This window comes from Thermobia domestica, chromosome 2 (assembly GCF_964235325.1).
Source record: "Thermobia domestica chromosome 2, izTheDome1.hap1.1, whole genome shotgun sequence".
NCBI lineage: Eukaryota > Metazoa > Arthropoda > Insecta > Zygentoma > Lepismatidae > Thermobia > Thermobia domestica.
Window position 1 is genome coordinate 4060570 of NC_137455.1, and position 25672 is coordinate 4086241.

At 34.5% G+C, this 25672-nt stretch overlaps 1 protein-coding gene across 1 annotated transcript in view; it reads right to left on the reverse strand.

Moving 5' to 3' along the window:
* Positions 1-1356: 1356 nt before the first annotated feature.
* The window catches only part of LOC145678938 (glycine receptor subunit alpha-2-like), a 44307-nt gene continuing 19991 nt past the window's right edge, over positions 1357-25672 (reverse strand). Inside the window, exons 4-7 of the mRNA XM_081749545.1 lie at positions 21991-22091; positions 15285-15367; positions 12566-12709; positions 1357-1703 (exon numbers count right to left, since the gene is read on the reverse strand). Of these exons, the coding sequence (XP_081605671.1) occupies positions 1357-1703; positions 12566-12709; positions 15285-15367; positions 21991-22091 (675 nt within the window). The remainder of the gene's footprint in view (positions 1704-12565; positions 12710-15284; positions 15368-21990; positions 22092-25672) is intronic.

Here is a 25672-nt window from a genome sequence, read left to right on the forward strand (position 1 = left end):
ACAGTTTTTTTGTGTGCCACATCAAATGACATTGGTATGTAAATGGTCACCACATTTAAAATCCAGCTAGGAAATTCGAGACCAAATCTCATCAGGTCTGATTTTTAAAAATAAATATTAGCTGAACCTGAGCTCTCTACATCATTCATATATGATCATGAATCTCCTTATCATTCGTCACAACATCTGCACATGTCCCTTTACAGACAGAAATGGAAGATGTCTTGATAAAAATTCGGCACGGGGTACCACAAAGGGGAGATTTTTTTCGATTATTTTTTTAAATATCTCGCACTGTTTGCAAGATTTGAGCCTACTTCCGGTTGGAGTTTCTAATTCATGTACGACCAGCGGTTTCTTTATTCTTGTATGCAATATATAATAAGTAAATATCACACACACACACACACACACACACACACACACACACACACACACACACGCAATTAATTATTATGTGAGTGATGTGTGATGTTCATTGAGCAAAACACTCCAAACAATGAAGATTCACCTTAGACTGGAGAAATGGTTATCCTTAGTTTCTCATCACTATTTGTCCATGAAACAAACGCCTGAGAGTTATATAACCCATATGTACAACTACGCTGTGTTGAAATGTATAACTTATAGGATATAATGCTTTACTTTTTTTAAAAAAAATTCAACACTTTTAGTGTGCTCCTAAAATAACTAATAAAGAAATAACGGCCACATTTAAAAAAAATCAATTAGAACTGGTCAATCTACACAAAATTTGGAATCGACCAGTGAAAACGGCACATTTCTAGCACTTGTGATTTTCGAGATTTCATTGTCGAAAAGATTGGAGACAAACATATAAACCTAGCATTTTTATATATATATATATATATATATATATATATGTGTGTGTGTGTGTGTTCTAGTGTCAATTGCAATCCATGCTCTGTATGGCTAACGTAAAAATCAAGTGTATATAAGAATCCTGTTTAAGGGTATCGAATAACAACACACGCCTAGAATAGGCTGAAACACTCGAGCATTGTTTATAACGCTATAAATGGACTACCCAACAATAAGTTTGTTCAACTTGCTGTTAAACAGAAGTTGTGATTCAGAAATGCAACAGTAACCCTTGGAGGTTACGTCCTCAGTTCTCTCTGAGAGCATAACGTTCTATGAGAAAGAAGGCGTGACCTATCTAGTTTTGTATTCCAGAGGAAATCATATAAAAAGTCAATATTTCGCTAATTTAGATTTTATGGCTGAGAGGATGCTGAAGTGTTAATAAACGCAAGTTACCTAAAATTGGTGAAAATGACTTCTAGACTTTGCTTTGAGATCTAAAAAGTAAACATGAACTTTAATTGACTATGATCACATCTCTCCTGGAAAATTTATCATCTTCCCTTCTATTTGATAAAATTCTACTGCTCTAAGAACTAAATATGTAAATATACTTGCCATACAAACAAATATCCAGACGTCTATAGCTTTCAGATATGAAACAGGTGGAAGCGACTTCTGGATGGTAGAAAACTGCGTTGCGAGCGTCAAAAGAGTTGTTATGGACAAAGTTACTCTCCCTGGGACGGCGTTGACGTCAATCCAAAACGATAGCCAAGATATGACCACAAGGACTCCAGAAGGAAAGTACACCTGCCAAATGAAGTAGTGGTAGCGACGTTGGAAGATCATCTCAAAACCAATACAACTATAGCCACCTGTTGGGAAAGTGAGATCATAATTCAACGAAGTTAGAGCAAAATATAAGACATGCATGCAAATTTATGAATTAACTATTGAAAATAAACGTAAACAATTTTATAAAGGAAATTCAAGTTAATCTGAGACATTTTATTTACAGGTTTAAAGTCGAATTCAAGAGTGGAGTACTGTGTCCTGTTACTGGCGGGTGGCACTTATTTTGGTTGCCAGTCCAGAGACAGTTATTCAAGATGGTGTGAACGCCGGACAGCATGATGACTAAGCCTTTAGTGAAGAAGAGAATAACATCAGCTGAAACGTACAGTATGCTTCAGTTACATAACGGTAATGAAACATTTAGCCGAAGTAAGACATTTGAATAGTGCAAACCCTTCTAAGATGGCCATATATCTGCCACAGGCAGTCTCGATCGTGGTGGATCTAGCCCGTAGCAGTCATTCCTAGGAATATTCAGAGCATTGGAAACCTTATCACTGACAACAGTCGCATAACCTGTCATGAAACTGCAAAGGTGTCTAAATGAAATGAAATAATTGAGTTTTACGTCCCACGATTATGCTGGATATGCTAAAGGAGACGGGCTGCACCAGCTCACGATGCGTGATGCCATCAAACGAACAGCTTAACTTTCCTGGGCGTTAGTGTGGTCTTTGCCAGAGATTGAGGACTTTCTCCTCATACAGAGCCGTAGCTAAGGGGGGGCCAGCGGGGCGCCCGCCCCGGGCGCTGACAACAAGGGGGCGCCTAACGAGCAAGGAGAAAGAAAAAGTTGTGTTGGACATGAATAAAATACGAGTCGCCCCCAGAAAGTATTGGCGCCCTATTAGATCAATATTGCTGTCGGTTATCAATGAAATACGAGATTTCTTAAATATTTTCTTGCTCGCTTCGCTCGCAATCCAAAAGTTTAAATAAGTCACAAGTTTTTACTTATTACTTAAAGAGTTATAGATGATTTCTTAATGACATGTGGTATACAAGGTGCCGAGTAATGACTTATAGTGTACGCAGGAGCATTTTCAAACTCAGAAACGAGCAAAGTCGTGTTCGGCGTTTTGACAGTGATGAGTTTGCTTAGTTCAAAACGTTTTTCTACCCCTGGGGGCTCAGTGGTAGAGCGTTCACCTGTGGTACTTGGGGTCCCGGATTCGATCCCAGCCCCGCCAAGTGAACTTTGTGGTGGACAAACACCGCGTGCGTGTGTTTTCTCGGGGTTCTCCCGTTTCCTCCCACTTTCTTCATTCCACCATTTAATTCGTTACTCATCATCACCGTCTCCTTTAGCCTAACCGGCATAACCGTGGGACGTAAAAATCAAAGATTCCATTTCATTTTTTCCCTATCCAATCCGATTAATCACGACACACAGTGGAGCCAAAGCACTGAATTCTTGGCAAAAATAAGAATTCGCAATATGAAGCAGAAAATTGAAAGAAAACCAATTAGTTCGCTGTGTGCAGTGGTTACAATAATATTATTTCGACATTATTTTATCAAAAACATAGAGTTTTACATCATAAAAGGAAATATTCCTTATATTCGCGCCTAAATAATATAACAGATTATATGATTGGCATAAACAAACGCGTGGGCAATAGCTTTGATTTGGCAACTGACGATTGACTTACATTCTTACGCATGAAAGGAAAAAGTGTACTTATTCTTTTTACAACTGAAGAGTAATAAAATTAAAGAAAAGCCCTTGCTTCTCAAACTTATTTCCAAGTTGTGGAGGATTCGTTATGACAATGAAGATGCAAGGACGCTTCAATACATAAAAATTATCTCATCACAAGTTCTCGATATATTATCAGATGTATTAAACATATTATGATTTACAAGCATCAGTAACCTGTTCAGCTTGTTTCATATATTGCATCGTGCATTACGTGGGCTGATTTCAGGGCTTGATTGGAACACTCTGAGCTGGAGCGAGCGGAGGCTCATTACCGTTGATTCCAATGTCACTTCTGTGCACGCATCGCATCACAAAAAAACGCAATACTGAATTGATCAACACCATTTTAAATATGGTTCTACCTTATGGCCCATAGATTGTTTGGCAAACATTGACGTTTCAAAATATCGCCACCATTAATCACACATGTTTGACTAGAGTTTAGTTCTGTTGGCGAATGCCAGAGAAGTATGATTGGATGTTGGTAACAAGATGGGTCCTAGGGGTCGAAGCACCAAGTAGGTTTGGCGGCAAAATTCTCAGAATCGATCTATATTCAACTTTGTCACTGCGCGCATGGGGATCACACGTCTAATAATCTAACACTTGCTCTCACATTCATCCCACCTCAATTCAAAAGCAGCATTGCATCCAAAATGCGGTTTTCCTCAAACATTTTCATGCGCTATATTTCCCAAAAGTGCAAATATGTGCAGGTTTTCACTTTGCATACAGTAAGAACAATGTTTCCACTACGATATATTAAAAAATCACAGACATAACATTATTATGCCATATTTTCTACTAAAATGCCATTCTATCGTTTGACTACAGTTTATATGCTTTCAGTACCACAGCATTTTCCAAATATGATATTAAGTAGGGGATTAGGATATGATACTGATATTAACATCATTCCAAATATGATTATTGATTACACATTACCTCAACATTCTAAATATACAAAACGATACATACATGTCGGTCGGGTCACCATGTTTACCAGTCACGGAATATCTACACGCAATGTAGGAATAGTCACATTCAAAGTCAATTTCCTATCTTCTGTCACTAAGCAGCACCTTTCCTGCTTCGGTGGATAACCAAATTTACACGTCCCATGAATTCATTGTAAATAGCTATCACTTCTTTTCCTGCACACTATCTTATGTGTACACTATTAAGGTTTCATTATAGCAAATTATATTAAGTCAATTTTTTACTTCATTCTTCGAGTTTTTGCTAAGAATTGCCTGGTTTGGCCCCACTGTGCGACGTTGAGAATGAAGGTATGAAAGTGAGAAGAGTGAAGAGACACATTCAAGCTGCTGTTTGCGCGGGAATATTAAAAATAAAAGTAAACGAGGGAAACAATAACATTTTCGAACTTCAAGCAGTTGTAGAATAAGGGCTTAAGGGATCAGAACTTAGCCCGACGAAGTTCGACTTTTTTACACACACTAATCACTACCAATGATTTATTTTAAAATTCCATTGACATATCAAATGCTTCCAATTTGACGGAATTTATTGAGGTCATTTTTCATCAACTTTTTATATCGGCACCATATTATTTTGTGTATGCGTGTCTAGTTGTGTGATGTTTTTATCTATCTACATACATACAAAACATAAGTACACACATTCTTCATATATGTACGTGTTAGTGTATTTTAATATGTTAATTAATAATAAGTACCTTAAATTCGGAACTTTCATTCATTAAGAAATTAAGTAATTACTATAATTTCAGACATATGTAGTAGCCAAAGTATATTTTGGATTTTAAGTACAAACATTGAACATATTCTTCACCTCCATCGATCAATATTTAGAAATTCACAAGGAAGGATCCTTCTGAATTTCCATTACATTTCACAAAATATTTTTTACCGTTAAGAGATCGAAATTAACATGCTATTGATGTGGTCACATACAGAATAAAATTTAAAAATTTACAATTATTACTGGAAATTAATACTGTCACCCATTTGGAACCATTTAAAAGCACATAGTTTTTAATGTATTAAAATTTCATTTCTTATCAATAGTATGAAATGTTGTAAATAGTAGTAACTTTCCATAACTGTTCTCCTCGCGAATTTGTATACAACCAAAGGTAGTTTTGTCAAGTTTAACAAAAAGTCCAAAATAAGACTCTCGAAAACAGCTATTATTTGGAAAAGGATACATAATGATCGTTTTTGGTTGTTGTAATGGTCTTTCCAAGAAGATTAATAAAAATTCAGCGTAACAACAAAAGTTGCTTTTCTTATATATATATATATATATATATATATATAATGATTGCTAAAGTGAGTGTAGGGGCGCTGAATTCTACTTCGCCCCGGGCGCAGAAATCTCTAGCTACGGCTCTGTCCTCATATCAACCAAGATCTTTATCCACATTGTTGTTATAAGTTATTAACTTTTTATCATTTGTGATGAACCACCATAGACACGTATTCGATCCATGTCTATATTGGTTCATGGTACGCAGAAAGCCATTTCAAGAAACGGCGACATTCCATGGCCATCAAAATCCCTAGAACTAAGTGCTTGCGATTTCTTTCTGTATGGATACTTTAGAAGCAAAATATATTGCTTACTTTTTGCAAGTGTTGCTGAACTTAAACAGAAAATGAAATGAAAGATTGAGGAAGAAATCACTTCTAGAAATTTCCGTACGTCGAGATGGAACACACCTTTCAGATGTAGTCTACAAAAGTAAAGTGGCTTTATTAATGGCATTCTCTGCAGTGGCGTACGTAAACGGGGTTGCAATGTTTTAACCCTTCTGAGCAAAGTAGAAAAATAAACATTTACTATATTTGTATAACATATATACAAAACCCACGCATCTCCTGACAGGATGTGAGATTGAATACTACAATCCCCCTTTGTGAAAAATCTGCGTACATCAGTGATTCTCTGTACACGTATTTACATCAATTTATTCGTGCATTTACGTCAGTGGAAATTTTACCGTTTCCCAGCACCACCCTCTACATATGCATACGTTAATTTGAACGTCTATAAAGAGAGTTTAATATTAGGTAAATAATGCTATTTTTTTTTACAAGATATGTTCTTGATTTGCAAAGCTGTTTCTCAGGGCCGTACTGGCCAGGGGGAAATCGGGAAATTTCCGGGTGGGCCCTGGACGGTGAATTTTTTAGTGGGTCTTCCACCTTGTATCATAAGTAGCGTTATATGAACAAAAAGACACGTCACGCACTCCTCGCATACGGGAGTAAGGGAATAAACGACGATAACACATCGAGTACCGGCAATACAGTCAGCTTATCCCAGGCCAGCGTTGCCAGCCCATGATGTGAAAACAGCCTTTCACATTTTTTGTAACAACTTCTGCAAGATTCTTGATTTCCCTCTCTGCTTTATAATGTTGCTAATATTCAAGTATTCAGTTAAATTGAAATTTCAAAATGATGTCATAATTTGAAACTAAATAATAATTTACATTTTACAGCACCGTTGTTTTCCGTATAAAAATATACAGGGCCGGATTAAGACCATTGAGGGCCCTAGAGCTGGAAATACAAGCGGGCCCCACCAAAACTTTTATGATGGGCCCTCTTTCAAAATGTTCAAAAGGGTCCATGAATTATATAGTGACTCATATAGTTTTTTTTTTCTAACTTTTATGGTGAAAATGTTATCAGTAATTAAAAAAAAAAAAAAATGGAGTTCCCTTGGTCGCTGTCAATCAGAGCCGTAGTTAGAGATTTCGGCGTCCGGGACGAAGTAGAATTCGGCGCTTCTTTCCCCTTCCCTCTCCTCACCAAGCTTTTTTATATATAGCAGCTTTCATTGTTATGCTACGATAAATTTTTATGAAGCTGCTTGGACAGACCATTGCAACAGCCAAAAGCGATCATTAGTATTCTTTTACAAATAAGAGCATTTTCAAGAGGCTTATATTAGTTTTGTTAAACTTAACAAAACTACCTTTGGTTGTACACAAATCCACTTGACGAACAGTTATGGAAATTTACAACTATTTACAACGTTTCATACTATCATAGTCAATCCATTCTAAGTGATCAGGCATATGCCGCTCGACCATCTCCAAAAAGTCTAATTTTTTCGTGAATGTATATCCTATATCAAGATATTTCAAAACCACAATTAATTATTTTTTTTACAACATTCCATGGCGACGCAGCGGCTGCTGCCATTTTGCGTTTTTTTTTTTCGATTTTAGGCATTTGCGTTGTTTTGAATATCTCAGCATGTATTTGTCCTACCAAATTGAAAATTGCTGGACGTCTCCAATTCGTGAAGAGCTAAAATTTTGATCTCTTAACATTTTTGCCTAAAACCACTAGAAGGGGTGAAATCAGGGCTTACAGTAGCAACATTTTTGGACATTGAAGACATGTTTGGGAAGAGGCAACAACTGGCGTAGAGGTCTGAATTTGTGTGTGCATTTAGTTCGGGGCCATAAGTTAATACACAAAACTTTACAGACCTGTAGCTGCTCCCAAAGGCCTGAAAAAAAAAAAAATGTAAAATTGGGGAAGTATGCCAATTTGGCATGTTTCACTGTCCCATATCTCCATGGATAAAAAATCTGAAATTTTGGGAATAGTTAGTCCTTTAGTATACCATATCACACAACAAAGCGTGTTTTGCGTTTTTGAGCAGAAGGGAGTCAAAGCATTAAGAAATGACGTCATACTCTCGGAAGTGTTTTGTTCACAAATTCAACTGGAAATTTGTTGTTGTGAAGTAAAATAAAGTAGGATGAATGGTTAGTCGATTCAAGGCTCTCAAGCTCGTTTCTTTCATCTAGTTGGAATACTGTCTTATCACACCCACAGCAGCAGTGGTGAAGAATGCTGCTATCAGCAGAAGGCGAGGAAAGTCAAAATACACACTTCACAAAAAAAAAGTTCTTAAGCACTCCTTGCTCTTGCTGCTTGCTATATCAATGATATTCTATCATATTCCCGGACTACATACACACACATATTCAGACCTGTACGTCAGTTATTTCCTCTTCCCAAACATGTCCTCAATGTCCAAAAATGTTGCAACTGTAAGCCCTGATTTCACCCCCTTCAATTGGTATTAGGCAAAAATTTTAAGACATCAAAGTTTTAGCTCTTCACGAGTTAGAGACGTCCAGCAATTTTCAATTTGGTAGGACAGATACATGCTGAGGTATTTAAAACAACGTAAACGCCTAAAACACAAAAACACAAAATGGCGGCAGCCGCCATGAGATGTTGTAAAAAATAATTAATTATGGTTTTGAAGTACTCTGATATAGGATAAACATTCATGAAAAAAAAGTTTTTTTTTTTTTTTTTTGAAAAGGTAGAGCAGCAATTTTTCTTTCTTCTCGATCACTGCATGCATTGACCTATCGATAATAAATGAAATTTCAATGCATTAGAAACTATGTGTTTTTAAAATGTTTCAAATGGGCGACAACATTAGTTTACAGTAATAATTGTAAGCTATTGAAAGTTTATTCTGTATGTGACCACACAAATAGCATTTTAATTTCGGTTGTTTTGCGGTAAAAAAATGTGAAATGTAACGGAAATTCAGATGAAGCCTTTTTTGCCAATTTCTCAATATTGATCGATGGAAACGAAGAATATGTTTAATGCTTCTCTTTAAAACCCAAATGTAGTTTGACTAGTACATATGTTTGCAACTATAATAATTACTTGAAAGTTCTGAATTTAAGGCTACTTATTATTAATTAACATATTGAAAACGCACTAACTCATACACATATGTTAATACACATACACATATGTTAATATATCTATAAAAGGTAACTGCAAACAAATACGCTAGTGCAGCTAAATACGACAAGCGTTCAGTGCTGAGACGTTTCCGACGAAATCCACTAGAATGCGTCTCCAACATGTGCCACGGTCTTGGACAAGTTGGATTTGACTAATACTTAGGGAGACACCGCTGGGACCGCCATGCTATAGGCTGTTTGTTTCGGGAAGGTTCCGTGGAAGAGCATTATTATTTCAATAGAGATAAGAATCCATTGTTAGTACCGTTCTAACTCAGAACATTACCGATTGTTTACAGCAATATACACGCATGTCCAAAATTATTATCACTTGTCTATAAATATGTTGTTGTAGGAATATAATTTGATAACGAATTCGCCAGGTATTTCTTATAATGTTAGTATGTGTATAATCGGCAAAGACATTTATGTGGCAAATTTCATGTCAAAAGAGCAGTAAATAAGAGCAATGAAACGAAAATAAAATTTTCTTGTCCATTTAGCAACATTTTGTTTTACTCATTCTAATTTTCGTATTTATAATTTTTTCACATAAAATTTACCACATTTTCCGATTATACACATAATATCAATATTAAAAGTACCCTGCAAAATCATTATCAAATTATATTCTTACAAGAAGATGATTGTAGATATGCGACAATCATTTTGGACATGAGTGTACGTCTTATTTCGTATCCGTCTAGGAACACTTTGTTTTGTAAGTGTAATTTTAGTATTTGTGATTGCATGGCTACTAAATCAATACCAAACATGGTGCAGCGAAATACGTCAGGGCTTGTGCAGGACTGACTGCAGAAGACAAAGATGTTTTCATTTGTCCCACATGTTCCACGTAATATAGGTAGTCTTTCTATCTTTACATTTTATCTTTATCTTGCACTTTGGTTATTCTAATTTTTGCTTCAGCCATGTTGTGTAGTAATATTTGAGTTCGTATAATACAGATGAAGCAAGCAGATGCAAGATTTATTATAGGTTTCAACTAGTATTCTAGACTTGGGGTAATTACCTACACATATTGGTAAATACGCCACTTTGTAACACTTTTTTTTCTTTTACCTTGGGTACAAAATGGAAGTGAGTCGCATCACTGCCACACTTTTTTCTACACGCGGAAAAGTTTACTAGCTACGCAAATGTCTTGTTCTTTGGGTTTCATGAAAATTAAGGTAATTAAAAGTACAACACCCTTAACATGGGCGTATTTACATGCACCTACTTTATCATGTGTGTATGTGATTGTATGTATGTAGATAGATAAAGATATCCCACAACTAAATACGTATGTACAAAAATATCCTGGCGATACAAGTAGTTGATGGTGAAATCATCCCAACAAACTCGTTCAAATTGGAAGCATTTCTGTCAATGGAATTTAAAAAAAAAAGATAACTGGTAGTGATCAATTTTTGAAAAAGACGAAATTCGTTAGGTTAGGTTCTGACCCCTTAAGCCCCTAATTTACCGCTGCTTCAAGTTCGAAATGTTATTATACCCCTTGTTTACCTTCATTTTTAATATTCTCGCGCAAACAGCAGCTTGCGGCCTTCTGTATCACATCATCATTAACAAATCATATTTAATAACTTTCTTTAAGTAATCAGTAAAAGCTTCTTGTGACTTATTGAAACGTTTGGATTGCGAGCGAAGCGAGGAAGAATTTTTTTAAAAAAATCTATTCCTTTGCAATCTCACAACAATATTGATTTAATATGGAGCCAACATTTTTTCGGGGGACGCATCGGTTATTCATTTCCAGCGCTTTTTATTTCTTCTCGCTCGTTCGGTACCCTTTTGGTATCAGCGCTCAGGGCCACGGCCTCGCTCGCCCACCCCGTAGCTACGACTGTGCTGTTAATACAGAACAATGGATAAGTGTTGCATTTGTATAAATTATAAATTACTTCTGATGCTTCATATATGTATTTGTATGTACTCCAGGGGGCGCCTATGAAAGGTTTATGGAAAAAGTGCGCCATTGTTATTTTAGGAGGAGATATGAAGAAATCAAGCTTGTGCAGATGATTGTACTGTTGCCAGAGAAGAATGAAGGATTGGACATTACGTCAGATCAGTCAGTGTCAGGGGAGAAATTACTGCTTTAAAAAGTTTTAAATTTGCATTTTAAGACTTTTCAGCATACTTGATCCGAGTGACCCTTCCGGACTCCTTTTATTGTCAGGGAGGAGGCAGTACGTACATGTGAATGGACCCCCTAGAAAGTACTTTCCCAGTGGGCTCCTGGGTTGTAGTACGGCCCTGCTGTTTCTGTCTAGAAATTTAATTTGAACTGTGATTACATTCATAACGAGTTGAACGAAGAAAAGGATGTACAAATGAAGATCTCTATTTTCCAAGAACTCTAACTCAGTGTTGAATTCAGACTTTTGTACAAGGGGGAGGGCAATAAAAAATTTAATGGGGGGTTTGTCCTAGATTCCAATAAAGCAGTAGGAATCTGTCGCAACAACACTCGCGACTTCTTATTGTCTGGTCGGTTGCAATAACAACATATTACCATTTTCTGTACCTTACGTTGTAAAGCGTTTGTGTGCATTTGTATCTAATTTCCACACTTTTATTTAACTTCGACTTTATACGAGAACGGGGTTTGTTGTTAATTAGAACAATTAGGTTGGGCAAAAGAAGAAACTAATTTTCTTCAATTTTATTTGCTTATGTAAATATAGATATTCAGGCACGTAAATAAATATATATGTGCCTGAAATAGGGGGGCACATATATATTCTAGGGGGGCGCATATATATTCTACAGGGTATCAGCCCCCTTTGAACATGCCTGGATTCAACACTGCTCGAATTTCGTTTGAAACTGTAAATATCAAAATTGGTGTCAAAAGAGACTGTATGTGAAAGATATAGTTTAAATTTACGAGAAATTATATTAGAGGAGTAACCTTTTTGTCTAATGAACATCGATACTTTTGTAAATCTACTTTATATTTTAGTTGTTCTCAGTAGCGTAGCCAGGATGTGTGTTTTGGGGGTGCAAGTGCTGTTATAGGTACATATAGAAAAATTACAAACAAAAAATATATATAAACATAAAAATATATAAGAAATTACAAACATCAAAGTACCAAAGTACATTGTCAGACCGCTTTGGGGGGGTCCCGTCCCTCTGCCCCCCTTCCCTACGCCACTGGTTGTTCTGTATTTCACTCTTTCTTTCAGGTATTTATTTTTTATAAAACAAGAAAAAGGTAAATTCAAAATTAGACGATAAAAGGAACTCTTAATAGTTAGCAAACTTTACAATTTTGCAAGAGTCAGTAGAAATTAACACCTGACGACTCCAATCAATTACTTCTTAGATATAAGATATGGAAATTTCACTTAAAATGCTGTTACCTTTGGCATCACCAAAATCCCACACTAATGTACAGTTATGCTTTGCTACAGAGATTATATCGAATTGAGGAATTGGTGGCATCGTGGTATCGAAATATACATCCTTATCGACGTCGAGAAGAAGATCTTTGGTTGTATAGGCATCTGGAATACATAAACACAACAATAAGTCCTATCGAAAGGAAATCTTACTAAATATCTTTAAGGAGAACAAGAAAGACAATCAATGTTTTTCTCAAGGATATTATAAAATAAAGGCTCTGCCTATACGAAACAAAATTGTGAAGTCATACGTCATGGTTTCGCCACGCCCACTCCATCCACTAAGATTGCACTTTTTTGAGCCAACATTCATGGCGGAAGCGACAGTTATCAATCAAACGTGCCGATGCTCGGTTGTTTTTGGCTTCATTGAGTGCATAGGATGAAGATACATATGGGCAGATACTCTATTTTATAACATCTTTGGTTCTTCGGGTACTAACCAAATAGTGACCTTCACATGACGAAAGTAAAACACATTTGAAAATAACGAGAAATAGTTTTGGTCCGTCTAATGAATAGATTACAACACTTTAACCCAACAGTTAAATTTATTTCCAGAGACTAAATTGGCAGATTCTGCACGAATGTAATCCTTACACATAATATTTTCTTGCTTTACTTTGGCAACGCTGTCGAGATTAATTACAACTAGGGGCAAGCGCAAGACGCTTGATCCAGGCCCGTGTCCACGGGAAGCAAGGGGGCCGGGTTCCCCCTAAACTTTTACTACTTCATAAAATTTTCTCGGTAGGTTTCCAAATGAACTTTAATATGGTTGGATCGGACCCTCTACATTTTCAAGCTGGCTACGGGCCTGACCTCCAAGTTAATGCTGCTCTTGATGGGCCGTATCAATAATTATCAATTCTCTAAAGCATAACTTTTTAAAAGGGAAGGAGCCGAGGAAGAAAGAAAACACTGTTGGCAGGTCAATATAATGTATTAAATGCAACAACGGCAGCCAGTACCTTTATTCATCCCATTAGGAATTATGTCACAGGTCGGATAAAGCTCTCAGCGGAGCCACAACTCACCCGGAGGCCACAGTTTGTCCATCGCTGCTCTGAAGAATACAATTCTATAACAAATGCAACGCTACAATAACTCTCACAATTTCAATATGCAGGTAATTCCAACTCAATCCTGGAATATTCAAAGGTGTGTTATGGTCTCTCCACCAGTTCTTTGCTTACTTTCAGAAATCGTAGTGTATACGTTCTGGCTTCCTCTGCTTTTCGGTACTCTTAGTTCAACTCATGACATACAAGTTTGATGACGTGGTCTAGTTGGACTTTTGTATGTGTTGCTCTTTAGTTGCTTTTACATTGGGTTTCCTAACACCTCATATATGTATTGCTGGGTGTCTTTTTGTTTGCTTTTTTACTTAAAGTTCTGTAAGTAACAATTTATGTATGCATGTATTTTCTATATATAAAATAACATAGTCGCTTGTAGACCGCTTGGGCAACCGCTACTGACTTCAGAGATGTTATACGAAATATTATTGATGAACCAATACTGAACGTTCGAAGTCTAAGTGATCGAAACCTCTTGCAAATAAATAAATGAAGTGAAATCTTTTAGGTTAACGTCCCACGATTATGCCCGTTAGGCTAAGGGAGACAATGATTAAAGCAAGTAAGTGATAATGGAAAAATTGATGGAATGAGAAAGTGGAAGGAAATAGGTGTATCCCGAGAAATCCCATGGACACAATGTTGTCCACCACAAACTTGCTTAGCCGGGATGGAACCAGGGACCCCACGCACCAGAGGTAAGCGCTCTACCACTGAGCCACCGTGCCCTCCCTCCTAGCTGTTTACGGTGTGGATGCTGGACGTGAAATAAGTGAATATGTATTTCTATTTTCTTCGGAAAAACTATTCTGCCTAAAATCTGGAAAATTGACGGAAAGAACGCAGGAAGAAATAGACCGTAGTGAGTGAAATTGTACACAGATATGGGAGACGTAGAAAAAAAGAGTATATATTCTGTATTTTCCTTGACAAAACAGCTGAGTAGTGCAAAAGCGCCTCCAAACTTATGACTACAAAAGGAATTGGTACTGACGGTAGTTCAGAAGTATCGTACCTAAAGTAATGCAGGATTGTAAGAAAACTGCGTACAGAGACGGGATACATAAAAATAAGTGTTTTTTTGTGATTTTCTGTGGAGAAACAGTTTATGGGGATAAAAGCTCACGTCTAAAATTTTGAAAGTGAGAAGTCATGCCCCCATATTAATATCAAAAGGGCATAATCAATATATTGATATTTTTATTTTTAGAAATATGATATTACGATATATGAATCAAGTATCAATATTTCATTTATATGTTTCTCTTTTAAAATCAAAATCCGGGTATTGGATACCCCTAGTTTTAAACAGTCGTTTCAGACATTAATATTATTTGAACTGCTCTGTACAGGTAGGAAAATATTTTGAGTCGAATGTATATGTTTTTCGTATTGAAAATACCCTATTAGATTACTGTGCCCCATCAATGCATATTGTACTTGAATATGACATAAGATAAAATATAAAATAAATGAAACAATATAATCTGTTCACATAAAATGAAGTTTCCGCACACTGTATTATTATATCATTTGTATTTTTAATTAGGTCATGCATATATTGTATAAAAGAAAAAAGAAGCATGCTTAAAACTTACAACTTTCAATATCTAATCCACAACGCTGGGAATCAAACGGATACTTTCTGAAATCAAAGTTGCACACTGACGTGGTTAAGTACCTAGAGAAAAAAAGAGGTTCATGATCAAAAGAAGATAAGAATTTCTTATAATTATATTTTTTAGTTCTAAAACTTACAACTAATAAGCTATCCTTAATAATAACAATAATAATATATCTTTTATAATAATTAGTTGGTTAAATTTGTTTTGAAAAGGAAACTATTACCTAACTACAGTTTCATAACATTTATTACATCTACTAATAAGACGAACACAAGAAAAGATATTAATTACATTGTATATCTATCTATCTATCTATCTATCTATCTATCTATCTATCTATCTATCTATCTATCTATCTATCTATCTATCTATCTATCTATCTATCTATCTATTTATTTATTTATTTATTTATTTATTTATCTATCTATCTATATCTATATCTATCTATATCTATATCTATATCTATCTATCTATATCTATCTATCTATCTATCTATCTATCTATCTATCTATCTATATATATATATATATATATATATATATATATATATATATATATATATATATATATATATATATATCTTAGTATACACAGAACTTTAAAACATATCTATCCATATCTAGTGGTAGAATTCAACAAAGGTTACAACAGAATCAAAAATTCATGACTACAGATCGAATCTCGTTCATTTTAAAAAGAAAAACATAAATAAACGGAAAGAAAAGATTTCACTGCAGGACTCTATTTCCTCGACGTTTTAGATAATATCATTCGTTTAGCATGTCCATATTTTACTTATTAGGTGTCCATGCATGCAGTATTTCTTATTCAACAAACATATACTGTGATACATATTCATTTCAAAATAGCACATACTAGGTTTAGATTGTCATTAGATTATATCATATTACTCTTCAAAACCACTTTATTCCATTATTCAGTTCTGAATAAATTGAATCTTCATTCTCATCACTTAAATACATGTATAGTTAAGATCAAGATTTCTTGAATATTTCAAAATCAGAGTTACACTAATACAACTTAGAAACACGACGAAATAGTAGAATTATTTATTATGATAGATGTCCTAGATGGACTTATCATATAAACTTGGAACTATATTGCAAACTTTGCCTATCACTGTTACGATGCGATGACGTTCACTTAGATGAATAACACTATTCGATGTTCGAGATTGATAAGTAGCGGAAATGGAAATAGGGATACAATTATATAAGAGAATTATGGGTTCACAATGTTTATGGATACATTTGATATTAATCGTAACTCACGATAACCTGCCTCTTTACTACAGGCACCATGCAATTACTAAGGTGTTACATAGATGTTAGACACATATATAGGTCGAATTAAGTCACAAAGACAAGCATAACATTTAAGTGCAAGGTGGTATATTCTACACCTAATTTCTTTAATATTTGTTGAATTCATGAAAAACTACAGCAAGAAAATATTGGTTCTATCGGGAAAACAATTAAATCCTTCATCTGCATCAAAACGACGTATCTTAATATCATATTATACTCTTCAGTATTAAACGTACATCTATTACATATTTATAATTTAAAATACATATATTTACTCATCTTTTACAATTTGCAGTTAATTACCCCGTTCACTATAATCTCAAGGTTGCGTAAATATACAATAAAAGAAACTCGACGCATGAGATGAGTAACAGCACGAAACTACAAAAGACGTGTTTATATCTTACTTAATTCTTACTGATTCAAAAATCGTATGTATTAAGAGTAGCAGCCAGGCATGACTGCAAAATATTACACTATACAGTATACTAATAAATAGATATCCGGTAAATCGGTTTATAATACTGAAATTTCTGCAGTTTACATACAGAATGACAAACTTAAAAGAAGTAAGCAATAAATTCATGGGGTCACGCAAACCTAATGAGAAATATTCATCTCTATAGTATGGTATGGAAACATAATTGAACGCAATGACCTCGACGGTGGTGGAGCCCGAAATATTTCATATTGATATGTCAAGGTTAAAAAAGAATTGTGTAAACTATTTCAAGGTTATTTCACTGTGGAGAAGAAAGCATAATTAAATCATCTACCGGACAATCGTTCGACTACAGCAGGCGATGATAAATTGTCCCTTGATGTACGACGAAAGTATATAACCCTACAAATTATAACTTACAACATCTCGTGCAAAACCAAGCAAATATTTAGATAATATCTCAAAGTTTGAACCAGTTATAATAAGCGCTTATATAAATTGTCAAATTAAAAGGGGGCAAGTTGAGAAAAAAATTAGGAAAGAAGATAAGAGGATAAACAGACAGAAAGAAGATAAAGGTATACAGAGGAAGGTAGAGCAAAAGAAGTAGTCGGAATAAAAATGTATAGCCATTGTGTTGATTTCAAGCCAAAAATATTTCTATGCCGAAATACTGGGTGGCCTTCACCATACACGCCTAGAATGTGTCCCTATGCTCGAGAACGAGTCCATGACCACGATAAGAATCTCACAAAGGGCAAAAACTTTGTGAAATTCTTACCACCCACTGTATCTGGCCAAGCGCATAGGGATTACATCCGGATCCAGCCGGAGGAGGGTGTGGTCTCTTAATTTAGAAGTTTCTAGCAAATCCGACTCCTTAGAAAACTAAGGAGAAAAGATAAGATATGGAGAGAAATAGTTTAGAATTCAGTAAGTAAAGAGGGGCCTTATGCAGAGTCGTTTTGAAGCGCGATTAGTACCATACTAAAGAGTTCGACTAACATAAGTCTCCTGCAGTAGTCAGTGTTTTAGTATGATGCTAATCACATGTCGAAACGACTCTGCATAAGGCGGGAGATGTCCAAAACGGGGATAACCAAAAATTAAAAAGATATAAAGAAAGGTAGCGCTAGCAAGTTGTTTTGGACGAAACCTTGCTAGCGCTACCAATCGCGCAAGGGCGCGAACCTTGGACGTCTGGTTCTAAATAATTCCATAATTAGAAAAAGTAATCGTAACACAATAAAAGGGGGGATAATGGCGTCTGGTACGGGAAAAGTAAAATTTACCGTAGTAAACATAATATATTAGTCGCCTTTATACATTCCACCACCTATGTAAACAGTAACTGACTTAATTCCGTAAAGGTAACATTCAAGAAAAAAATTACATATCAAACAAGTGCTATCCCGAGTCAAATGTTAAGTTCACACGTCTACTTTAATTGTACAACAATTCACTAATTAGTTATAAGGTTCTGTAATTTCTCTTGAGATGTACGAAAATATTTAATAAACAAAGACTATTCACATCGTCAGACCGAGTATACCGTTAATGCATATAAACATTTATAGATCAGGTTTACTTTAGTCACTAATATGCGTAAATGGAGAAAAAACTTATAAGTGATTACAAAATACTAATCATTTCCAGCAACACTACTCGAACGACTCATTTCACGCAGGATACTCTCATCTCAGTTTAAGTAATTACGGTTACACAGACAAGTTACAAGGTGTAAATATAGCCAACCATGTATACAACATTTCCTTCCATACAAACTTTCAATATCGAATCTACTGCTCTAACATTTATTATCATGCACAAACATTCACACAACTGTTTGTAAATCACGACCCTAACCAGTGATAAAAAAGAGTAAACTGAGCTCACATCTACTATAAGGTGTCTTATTATTTAACTACACTTACTACATTCTCATACATACTTATTTATTTTTATTTATTTATTTATTTACGTTTCATATCATAGCGGTTCATCCTCAAGTCACCCGATTATTAAAATGCCTAAAAACTCTATACGCCACTACAAATAAGTACTTGCGTACTAAAAGAGACTTGTTATAACTCATATTTACATTATCCAATAAGAATGATGGAGTAGAGGTTATAAATTTAAATAGAAATTCTCAAGCACTGACCACTACATAAAAAGATTTGCTCGAACCAAAATACACTTCTCCCAATACAAACGATACCCTATGTTTACACTCTGTAGTTTGTTAAAAGTATATATGCAAACAAAATTTAGTGTTATTTACTAATTTACACTTCTAGCATGCACATTGCTGTGGGAAACGATTCATATTTCTGTACTGTACTCATTTATGAATGTATATATTCTGAAACTCAACCACTAGAGTATTCGCAAAAAAGAAAGATTTAAAGCTGTGAAATAGCAACAAATCCGGTCTCCGACAACGGAAGTAGAGTTCTTAATAACCGATCGTAGCTAAGTAAATACGTGAAGTTTTTTTTATCATTATCATGTATTTATCTGACGACAGAACTATAACAATTTTTAGGATAAATTCTCAATACTGTATTTTAAAGATTTAGTGGCTCACGGAAATGGTATCAACCGCTGAATTCGAAATATGTTTAAAAAAAGCATCAATTTTGACATTATCTATCTCCTTAACTCTTACTCTTAACAAAGAACTCGCGTCAGATGGTATTCCACATCACGAGACAAATGTAGAATCACGACAGATCTGATTTTATAAATGAAGTGCTTATTAGATTAAGCCGAAAGGGATGAAAATTTGAGAATTCAGCAATACATTGTCATTAAATAAGTTATTAAACATTCTCACACACACATTACATCTACTCACAACACACATTTGTTACTACACACATATAAATACATATTACTACATAAAATAAAACTCTACATATTTACACTAACTACGAATACACTTTTCTGAAAACCGAAACATTTTTCAATCGGCTCTAATGTGAAAAAAGGAGGGCGATAACTAGAACTAGGTGGTCCTTGTACCTAAAACTAAACCATTTTCTAAATTATTTTATTACTGAAATTGATCACAGAGGGAAATTAAGGAAGATTCCCTTTTGCAAGGAAAGGAATCTTCACGTCATTATTCAACCCATACCGAGTTTTGGAAGCTAGGCCAAATAAGAGTAAATAGGTGTCCGTACTAAAGTTTACTCGGATTTTTTTTTTATTTCAGAAATTCAAACACTAAGTATCCCGCCATGTTTTCCCTAAATTACAAATATATTTCATACACAAAACGACACATGGACAGGTTACCGGACCTAACTACACGACAAATGCAAAGGGGAAATTTTTTGCGTTTAAATTTCCAAATATTAGTTTGTAATGCTCACAAAATCGGAAATCAAAATTCATTGGCACTATGAACCTGTCCTGGGATGTTTATATTTTCAAACATGGCGATCACAGCACGAGATTTCACATTTCATATCTTCCTATTAGTTTCACAGATCGAATTTTAATAGTTCAGAACTCCACTTGCTTCCAAATTGTTCATTTAGCGATTTAAACTATTATTACCTGGATTTTCAGCAGTTTTCCTGTAAAATTTATCAAAATTTTTACTGCCGCGATATGTGTTGACTCCACGATGGTTATAAAAGAAAGACGATGTAGAGACGCGCCAATCTGATAAGGTTGCGTCTAGTTCCCAATCACAACGCAGGAATTTCGCGCGGCGGGATTACAAAACGAATAAAAAATTGTAAAAACTACATCAAACAAGATTTTAGCAGGATATGGGTATCTCATCGGGACTAAGTGTCCTACCAAATATAGGATTGATAGAAAATTCAGAAAATTCTATCCAAGTACTAACCTATGAATTACATTGAAATACTAATGCATTTTTTATAGTTATCCAAATGAGATGCCCATACACGAAAATTTACGGGGAAAAAAAGAAAAGAAAAAAATATATAAAGAAATTATTTCACGAAAACCTATATATTGAATTATTCTGAAACTACTAAATTAATTTTATTCGGACGAAAACAAAAACGGATTTGGTACGTAAACTAAAAGGAGTTATACAGTAAAACATACTAAACTAAAAGGAGTTAAACATACTATTGTTATACAGTGTGGTTTAAAATTATTCGGACCGGAGTTTTAAAAAATTTGATACTGCCTCTGTTATAACTGAGGTTTACAAGTAGTAAGTGCTTGTCTTCAGTATTAGTATTTAAATATAGCTTACTGCATTAATCACTGTCAAAAACCTTTCAAATCCAACTTAAAGAACTATGTCCGGGAGGACAATGTTTCATTTGAAAAACATCAAATCTCGATAGTCAGGTTAGTAATTATTTTACTTTCTGATACACTGACATAACATTTCATGTCCTGCTACACTTATGATTTCATTTCTTGCCACCTTTATTTAAAATTTCATTTCCTGTTACGTTGACTTAAAATTTTATTTTCTGCCACACTTACTTACATTTTCATATACTATTTAAAATTTCACTTCCTGATTCACTTAAAATTTTATTTCCTACAACACTTATTTAATTTTCATTTCTTGCTACATGTACTTAGAATCTCATTTCCTGTTACATTTACTTACATTTTCATCTCATAATTTTTTAAACTTTCATTTCCCGCTACATTCACTGAAAGTTACTGTACATTTTCTGCTTCATTTACTTAAACTGATAAGTCCCTCTACATTCACTTAAAATTATATTTCCTGCTGTATTTACTTACATTTGGATTTCCTGCTTCATTTTCTTAAAATCCCTTCTCCTGCTATTACTTGAAATTTAATTTCCTGTTACATTTACTTAAAAGTTACTCTTTACCTCTCTCAATTAGAAACGTTTCTGGATCATTAATGATACGAAATATATAATTTACTTACCTGTTGGTAAGTAATAAATGTTTATCTTTATAAAATATAAGGTATCCACTATGATGTATGTGATCATATTTCATCCAGTTTTTCGCGTTACGAAAATGCAGCTGAAAATGTATTAAAAAGAAATATTAACAATATTTAATAACATTTTTTAAATTATAAACTTTAGATATAATAACAACATTATATTCATACAAAGTTCCTTCGTGTGTGTATATTGTTAGCGTACGCGCCTTCGGCGCTCTAGATCCGGTTTGAATTCCCGGTTAGAGTTCATGTGTCTATCCCGTTTGAATTCCAGGTTCGAGTTCATGTGTCTCAGATCCCACTTTAAATTGTAGGTCCTCGTTTCTTATATCCTCGCCGCTGAGAGTGATGATGAAGTCTGAACCAATCAATTATATTCCAACCATTAGTTACTGGTTCAAATTTTACCTCGAATACAATAGTATAATGTAGATTATAATCATCCAAATAAATATTTAGCGCAGAGTCCTTCAAAAAATTTAAACTTAAAATCATACATTTTTTTACGATTAACTTGAAATGTGATAAACGTTTCTTTTTAATTTTATTAAACAATAAGAAACTCTATTAGATTTGTAGACAAAATTACGATATACAGTCAATTCCAGGTTAAGAGCTTAATTCATTTTGTAATGCTGTTCGTAAGCTGAAATTATTTTCCAAATTGAATTTAGAATAAACATAGTAAATCCGTTCTGGTCACATGAAAATGGTCTTGTATGTATGGTTTTATTTATTTTACATTTTTAAGTTTTTTTCTGTTATGAATAATACAGAATCAAAGTAGCATTGCCCTTTGTTAAGACAGATAAGTAACAGTAAACTAAACAAAAGCATATAATTGCCAGAAAAAAGCACAAAAAGTACTAAAAAGAACTAAAACTAGTTTATGAACACAGAATTGATATTATTCGTTTGCTGATATTATCCTTTCTGAAAAAAAAAGAAAAACTGTTCCTAGTTGGTGATTTTTATTTACTTTTTCGTAAAGAAACGTAAAATTTCCAGGCCGCAACTCTCCCTTTCCTTTCTATGTAATTTCCTGAACACCTACCAAGTCCATCCTATATTTCTTTAACTCATTCGTTATGGATTTTAACCCTTTTAGGATTTTTGGTAACTTTTGTGTTTGTATACGGATTGTATGTACCTCGGATATTTCTCAAATTTTTCTGAGATCCCTACGTGAAGCCGGGTCCAGGCACGAGGGGAGCAAGTGTTCCGAGGGGTGATATTTTCAGAAAAAAATCCGTTTTTTTTTCGATTTTTCCGGTTTAAGTCTATGATACGTACACGTGAGTGGTACCGTTAAAAAGGGCTTGTTATGCTAAAGAGAATAACGTTTGAACCATGACTCTAGACCAGTGGTGTCCAATTATAATAAGCCTGAGGGCCATAACTGTCTTTACTAGTAAGGTAGAGGGCTGCAGCTAATAATAATAATAATAATAATAATAATAATAATAATAATAATAATAATAATAATAATAATAATAATAATAATAATAATAATAATAATAATAATTATTATTATTATTATTATTATTATTATTATTATTATTATTATTATTATTACACTACAAAAGAAAAATATAAAAAATATATTTGAAATATTATATACCTAAAAGATGTAACCCGCAGAAGATGTAAAATAGAAGAATCTCCAAGGCAGCTTCTGGATTCTTTACAATTTTCATGGTGGAAAATGCACTTTCACACAGATAAGTACTACCAAACATTGACACCATTTTCCGACACAACACACAAAAGCTAGAGAAACGTTTGTTAGAAAGTAGTCTGAAAAATCTACTCCTTTCTTTGTTCTTGTCTGAAATAATGGGTCAGCCTGAAAGTCACAAAGTTCGAGCTGTAAGTTTGGAGCTTGTTCTTCGATGTTTATTGTCAATGGATTAGTAAATAATGCAATGCCGTCTTTTAGTTTGTCAAAATCTGAGAATCTCGCATTAAATCCATTCATAATACTCTCGATGTTTCTACAGAACTCAGAAAAATTAAACGCTTCCTTTTCAAAATCTAATGTCAGATGATTGCAACTTGGAAATTATGCTAAATTGTGTTTATCACAAGAAGTAGTGTATTTCTTGCGCGCTATGGCTTCTAGGCAAAGTCCGAGGAAGAAAGGGTCTGATTTAAAAAGCGAGATCAAATATAAATTCGTTCATTGAAGTAATCGTCCCTTTCAGCAACGATTACATTACCGACTCCAGTGTTGTCTTGGATGCCTGCGCCTTTTTGTTGTATAGAAGCGCTAAATGGATGCCTTATTCCGAAAGAAGAGTGGAAACATTAAATGAATGAATGAATATAAATTAAAATATTATCAGCTATAACAATCGTAAATCATGAAAGCTTTGTGGGCCGCAGGAAATGGTTTGGCGGGCTGCCATTTGGACAGCCCTGCTCTATACCAACTAATAATGACGCAGTAAATTTATATATATTAAATATATATCCGGGTTTTTCCCTAATTTTCCGGTTCAGGTGTATGATACGGACATGTGAGTAATACCGTTGAAAAGGGTTTATTATACTGAAGAAAATTGAGTTTGAATCATGATCTTAGGTTAAATAGGAATGACGCAGTACATTTTTGAAGTTTTTTTTTTTTACATATATCTATATAATATATGAAAAAGTGGGTCACCTTGAGACTTTCAAAAAATTTTCCCGACCCCAGTTTTCAAGATACAAGAACGGAAGTTTGCACACGTATTATGTACATAACGTATCTGTTGTATAAAATTCAGGTCCGTACGTGAATCCAGGCCTGGGTCAGAGGGGCGCAAAATTTTCGAAAAAAAGATGTTTTTCGAAAAATCTCCTGGTATTTTTCAATTTTATTGTTTTTGATGTATAATACGGACAAGAGAGTGGTACCGTTGGAAAGTATGATCTGAAAAAAGCGTGGTATGAACAATGATCCTACGATAAAAAGTAAGGAAGCAGTAGCTGTTTGAGTGAAAGTCTAAAATTTATCTAAAAAAAAGTGGAAATCCTGAAAGACCCATGCCCTACAAAAACTTCTTACATTCCATGTTCCAAATGTCATGTCAATTTTACTTTGCTGAGGTCGTGCCAAATTATCAATCCAAGTCCAAGGCTTCCGTGGATGTTTTGAACAAGTGCCTTGTTTTTTACAGGATGAGGTTGTAAGCCTCACATAAACCCCCAAACTGGAGGACCACTCTTTGTTGTCTATCAGTCTCCGTTTCCTTAATATCTCTTCGATCCGCAACTTGAGGACGTGCCATGCCGAGATGACAGGGACCTACGTAGTGGCGGCTTTAGTGGGTAGGTCGGGTAGGCACGGGCCTACCCAAACATTTTGAAAAATACATAAACGCTAAAAGATACAATAAAGAGTAAATATATTCCATTATTTATATTAATGGTAGATAATTAGTAACTACTGTAAAAGTAATTTCCTATCGTTATTAATCAATTAAATGTGTATATGTATCCATACGCAACAGAGCGGGCCTAACCAAAATTAAAATTCTATAACTGCCCCTGGTCTCACGTTAAACGAGAGTTCTATATGCAAATTAAAGAAAGGAGACTGTGTACTTCTTTTAGGAATAACTCAAAGTACACATTGTTTAATATGTTAAATTTAAAATTCGATTTAGAAGTAGTA